The sequence below is a fragment of the Nilaparvata lugens genome, chromosome 4 (assembly GCF_014356525.2).
Source record: "Nilaparvata lugens isolate BPH chromosome 4, ASM1435652v1, whole genome shotgun sequence".
Taxonomy (NCBI): Eukaryota; Metazoa; Arthropoda; class Insecta; order Hemiptera; family Delphacidae; genus Nilaparvata; species Nilaparvata lugens.
In genome coordinates, this window is record NC_052507.1 from 62,982,651 (window position 1) to 62,989,097 (window position 6,447).

Genomic DNA, 6,447 nt, shown 5'->3' on the forward strand with positions numbered 1-6,447 from the left:
CACAGCCTGCATTTATCACTTATGTTCAGCTCTGGTTATATGTCTTCTATTTACTAGTAGTTCTGTGAACAGTATACCTCGCGCTCACTAAGTTACATTGACCTGTTATTATGTTTTCTCAAAAATTGATAATTAATATATCAATTTCAAATGTCTAGAAAAATCCTAAATAAACATACAGCTTTCTATCGTACCGTGACGTGTTGTCCCGGAATGTGAGTGTGAGCGCTGTTATCAGGTCTGGCTTCAACTGTCTACAACGTTGATGGAAAGATACATTTTGAATATGTTCCATGTTTTTGAACGGGTAGTATTATAGTCCACTAGATAGCTGATTTATGATGAATAATTCTAGTCTGATTTTTACTCTAATATTAGCGTATGAAGAAGGCTCCTTTTTCCTTTTATATTTTCCTTGAAATGAAAAATTTCCAATAACCTTGTATATACGTCGACGCGCAATTTAAAAAGGAGCATACCTGTCAAATTCCATGAAAATCTATTACCGCGTTTCGCTGTAAATGCGCAACATATAAACATTTAAACATTAAGAGAAATGCCAAACCGTCGACTTGAATCTTAGACCTCACTTCGCTCGCTCAATTATTATTATTGATTTTATGAAAAATGACAATTCTATGAAAATTGACACTCACATGACAAGTGAGTGTTTATTGCAGTTAAAGTCGGCCTTTGGCAAGACTTTGGTGCATTACTAAACTTAAATGTTCAAAAATGATCTCACAATGGATGATGTGCTGAGAACAACTGCTTTTTCCATGACATATTTTGCACTTTTCGATTTTTCCCATCTGACAAAGATTTGCTGACACTTTTCTAGTTATAACTCCAACCGTGAAGATAATGACAGGAACAATTGTGACCTTTTCTTGCATCCAGACATCCTTGATCTCAGCAACCAAGGGAGACCTTTTCATTATAATACTGGTCCAAGTTGTGGCAGCATGGTATGCCAACATCTATTAGTGTTGTTTCCTTGGCTACCTTATCCACGAGGATGATATCTGGCCTATTATGAGCAACTGTTCTGTCTGTCAGCACCGACCGATCCCAGTATAACTTATGTGTATCATTCTCCAAGACTGGGGATGGCTTGTACAAGTAAAAAATATTATTATTATTATTATTATAGACAGTAATGTATTAGTAGTAGTATTTTTTATAACAATACACAGTAGTCTATGAGGAGTAGTATTTTTTATAATAATAGATATTAGTCGACAGTAATCGGCTTGATTTAACTAGAAATCGGCTTCAAATTTGGAGCATAAACGCCCCATACCATGGAATATCTTCTTATGCTATATTTTCTCCATGAAATAACTATCTAGAAATTAACTATTAGTTGAAGCTGTGAGACAGGAGTAGGGCTGACTGGAGGATTTCCTGTGAAGAAGGAGAAGTTGCCTTAATGATTGTGCCTCTTCTTTCAACGTGAAGACCTGAGCTCGTAGCACAGCGTTTTCTTGTTCCAGGATGGTTGCTCTCAGAGCTATCTGAAAATGTAGTAATTTATTACAATACATTCTTCAATGGAGTATAATTATGTACCATTGATTCTGACAATTTCAATAAAATGAAATTTATTCCTTTTTACAAAAGCATAAAAAATTACAATTTAAAAAATGGGAACTAAGTTGACCACATTAACCAGTATTCGTGGTCAACTTTCAGAAAAATGATTTAATCATCAGTAGCCTACATAACAGATCACAGCATGTTTATAAAAAATAAAATCTATCGATCTTTTGAGTCCAGCATTATTTAAAAAATCTCTCGCACATTTGAAAATCAAACCGTGACAGTGACAACTTTATGTTTAACCCTTCTGTACTCTCATGGGGTGTACAAGACACGCCAGTGTTTTGAATTTCATTTTTCCAATGTGGTGGTTCGCTAGCGAGCTCTTTGTCTCAGTACCTTAAAACTACAGTAAGGTCCACCTTATAATGGCAGTGTTTGATTGGCAATGGTATTGCTATCTTTGTCTATCATTCAACAAAGTGGATTGCGCCGTCTCTTTCTAACTTTGCTCTGATGCTAGATCGTCTTTCAGAAATGGAGAATTAATAATTAATTAACAAAATATTCAATCTTGATTATGAAATCATTGGAAAATATAATTTCTTGTTTAATAAAATATAACTAATTATTTTAAACTAGAATGAACAGTTGATATTCCATCAATAAACTTGTATTAGCTACCATCTATAGAAGGCATTGACAAGAAGATAGATAGATTTCATTTTACAATTGTTACTAGGCTTGTCGCCTATGGCAACATGGTTACAATAATAATTCCAGTTTTACAAATCATCTTAAATAATGATAAGGCGGCTACACAACATGATTTTATTACATTCTCATTATAATAAGAGATATAATAATACATAGATAATAATTCTATATGATTCTAAAAAAATTAATAAAAAATGTAAGATACATAATAATACATACAATCAACGAAAATAAGATGCCATTAGGTATTATGATTTACAGGTATCAGTAGGTGTCAATCAAATGCTCCAATACTCCAGCAAAACGAGCAAAATAATATTGTTACTGTACAACGATTTGCAACTTTCCAATAGAAAAGTACGGTATTCACAACATCTACAAAATGATTATGTCGAAAACATATCAATCAATCAATCTCTTTATTCAAAACATACATCAAAATGTACATGAATGCGTTAAAATAAATACAAGTAAAAAGCAAAATACATCAACAATAGGTAGTCTAAATACATAATGAGTTGGCACTATAAAATTCTTCATAACTGTATAATTCTAATTCCACGATATACTTTTTCAGTTTGTTTTTAAACCTTGTAATATCTTTTTCAAGGTAGTTTATCTAAGTAGTCTCATTCAACACAGCAACAAGCCCGGACCTGAACGTAACCAAGGTTGCTGCAAAAATAACATCAAGACAGAGGATCGGCAACGTTGTTCTTCTATCTTTCTCCACTGCCATTATAACGTGAACCTCACTATGGCTCTTTGCCTTAGTACCTTTAAACTAGATTGAATAGTAGGACTAACCGGGTTTTATAGTTTTTTGTTGATTTGTTTGATTATAAAACAGCTATGTCAAACTTGGCAGGGGTGACCACAAACACCCCAGGTGAGTAATTATGTACCTATCTAAATATAGTGGAAATTTACACATAACACATTAATGTACTGCATAAATAGTGTATTAATATAGTACATTATAGTAATGAATATAATATATTCCATTTATAAATGTAGATCAATGAAGAAAATGACAGAAAGAAGAAAGTTGACAGATTAGCATGATGGATCTTATTATTCATTGACGTTAGTCCTCACGCTTGTATTTCTTATCAAACGTAAATCCCAATTAAATGCTGTAAATCACCCCGAAGACTTCTGCTACTGACAATATTGACAACAGGGTAGACAGCTATAGATGGAAATTTGATGAGTGCTACTATTCAAAAATTATTTTTCGCCCCACTTGGATGTAATGAGCTGGTTCTCGTGCGTCATATGGAGGCCGAAAATGATTTTTCGCCCCACTCGGATGTAATGAGCTGGTTTTCGTGCGTCATATGGAGGCCGAAAATGACTGTTTTCTGACCAGGCCGGTAAAAGTTTTACGGCCCTAGGGCTGTAAAATAACCTTGAAGTCAGCTGATTCTGATTTGATGTGAACGAGTTTACAAAATGGTTTATGAAACGGGATCAGTTTATGCTTCTAAAGTTGAATAAGTATTCTGCAATAAGATAATATCATTTTATTTGGATGAATAGATTTATATACGGTATTATAAATTATTCAAATTCGATTTTCAGAGTAGGATAGAACTTCTAACCTAAACTTCCGAAGTCAACGACAACAAGCATTGTTGACATTCAGATTGGCCTAATTTCAGTGCTAAAACAGCTGATCAAAAAATTTTTCATCATTTGTGTTTATTATTCAAGAATCAAAACATTTATAATAAAATCATCTTATTGTCAATTGGAAGAATAAAAAGTATAAACTCAACCTCTTACATAATTGAACATAATCTTTTAGGTTACTTAGACAAATCAGAATAAAAAATAAAAATACTTGGACAATTTCCTGATATTCAGATTACCTCAGATTTGCTAGAGCTATGACCTTCCTTCGCTTTCGGAAGTGCCTAATAAACAATAAATTATTCTCATATTCATATTGTTTATTTTTCTGTGTGGCGAAAAATAACGTTCTCACCTTGGGCAAAAATGTGTTTCTGGCTCTCAATCTTTTCTAGTCCTCGGCCTACAGCCTCGGACTTGAAAACCGATTTCGAGCCAGAAAAGTCTCATTTTCGGCCCTAGGTGCGAAATATACTATTTTTCTGATCAGGCCGGTAAAAGTTTTACGGCCCTAGGGCTGTAAAATAACCTTGAAGTCAGCTGATTCTGATTTGATTCTGTGAACGTGTTTACAAAATGGTTTATGAAACGGAATCAGTTTATGCTTCTAGAATTGAATAAGTATTCTGCAATAAGATACTATCATTTTATTTGGATGAATAAAATACAGATAAGATATATATTATAAATTATTCAAATTCGATTTTCATAGTAGGATAGAAACTTCTAACCTAAACTTCCGAAGTCAACAACAACAAACATTGTTGACGTTGACATTCAGATTGACCAAATTTCAAGTGTGCTAAAACAGCTGATCAAAAAACTTCTCATTATTTGTGTTTATTATTCAAGAATCAAAACATTTAAAATAATATCATCTTATTGTCATTTGGAAGAATAAAAACCTCTCAACCCCCCTCAACCTCTTACATAATTGAACATAATCTTTTAGGTTATTTAGACAAATCAGAATAACAAATAAAAATACTTGGACAATTCCCTGATATTCAGATTACCTCATATTTGCTAGAGCTATGACCTTTCTGTTTTGCTTTCGGAAGTGCCTAATAAACAATTATTCTCATATTTATATTGTTTATTTTTCTGTGTGGCGAAAAATAACGTTCTCACCATGGGCAAAAATGTTTTTTCCTCGGCCTACGGCCTCGGACTTGAAAACCGATTTCGAGCCGGAAAAGTCTCATTTTCGGCCCTAGGTGCGAAATATACTATGTCAGCCCGGGACAAAATAAAATAATAGTTTTAGATAACAGAGTAAATCTGTTGACAATATTTTGCAGAGGCAGAAGTCTTCGGGTTTGATTTACAGCATTTAATTTGGATTTTCGTTTGATAATAATTAGTAATTCATTAGAATTTGAATAAATATGCAATATCTCAGTAATTTCCATCTGTTTTTATTTTTACAAGAAACTCTTTCAAATTATATTTCTAATAGTTATTGGGTACGGTATCTATTTGATGGCATCTATTTGATGGTATCTATTTGGTATGTAAGGAGATGTGTAGTTATTCTTCATGAAGTTTCTTTTCTATTCAATAATTAGGTTATTTTTCTTTAATAAATTTTATTTATCTCCAAACCCCACCTGGTCTTCTCTGATTTTTCTGGCATCCCTCGATTTCTTCGCAGCCAAGTTGTTACGTTTACGCCTTTCAAAGTACCTTTCATCTTTCATTTCTTCAGGGATTGGTTTCTTTTCACCTCGGGGCCTTCTTATATTTGACCCTAGAATTATAAACAAATTGTTGAAAATATTATATGAATACAGATAATCATTTCAGATGAATATAACAGGATTCAGAAAAATGTAAGATACATTTTATGAAATAGAATATGATGATTATATGAAATAGAATACAGGAATATTAACCTGAATTGTAGAGTTACCAGCTACCTACTTACCATATTCATTGGTGAACTAAATTATTGGTTACCATATTCATTCATATGATGAATTGGTGAAATACATTTAATTGTATTTCAAATGGATAAATAAATAATATGATCTCAGTCTTGATAGTTGATATTTTTATCGATTCTGGCAGTACTGTAGCCTATATTTACAATCAGGAACAAAAATAAAATATAAAGTAGGTCATTTTATAGTGAGACTCTTTAGTTCTTTTGAAGTTAGCACCTGATTAACGTTATTTCGCTACACTTGGCTCTGTCATTTGACAAATCAGATAGCTCTATCCTTTACTACCTCCACACTGTTGTCAAGTTGTTTGTTGACTGTGTAAAAACATAATGGAATACCAAAATATTTTACCTGAGTTATAAAAATTTAGCATTTAATCCTGAGAAGACATACTTTCTTGGCGAATAATAAAATATACAGTATTTGAGATAGGAAAGAATATTATTAACAAGAGCCAACAAATATTGAAAATATTCTTTGATAGGAGTGGAGAGAGAAGAATTTGTGATTTTCAAAGAGTTTCTCGAAACAAATCAAATGTCGTTGTACCTAAGCCTAATCTAACAATATTCAGAAAATTCTATCTTTTTTTAGCACCAACATTCTT

General features: G+C 32.5%; 1 protein-coding gene across 1 annotated transcript; it reads right to left on the reverse strand.

Annotated features, from left to right (window-relative positions):
- Positions 1-1,259: 1,259 nt before the first annotated feature.
- Positions 1,260-6,233, reverse strand: LOC111059540 (cell death specification protein 2-like). Its single transcript, XM_022347180.2, has 2 exons — positions 5,505-6,233; positions 1,260-1,517 (listed from the first exon to the last, which is right to left on the reverse strand). Exons 1-2 carry the CDS (start codon positions 5,592-5,594, stop codon positions 1,356-1,358), a joined length of 252 nt encoding a protein of 83 aa, XP_022202872.2. The 5' UTR covers positions 5,595-6,233; the 3' UTR covers positions 1,260-1,355.
- Positions 6,234-6,447: the final 214 nt, after the last annotated feature.

Coding starts and splice junctions, on each gene's coding strand:
- LOC111059540 (XM_022347180.2), bottom strand. CDS start 5,594: ATGAAAGATGAAAGGTACTTTGAAAGGCGTAAACGTAACAACTTGGCT. Junction 1,518..5,504: donor GAAAAATCAGAGAAGACCAG/GTGGGGTTTGGA, acceptor CTACATTTTCAG/ATAGCTCTGAGAGCAACCAT.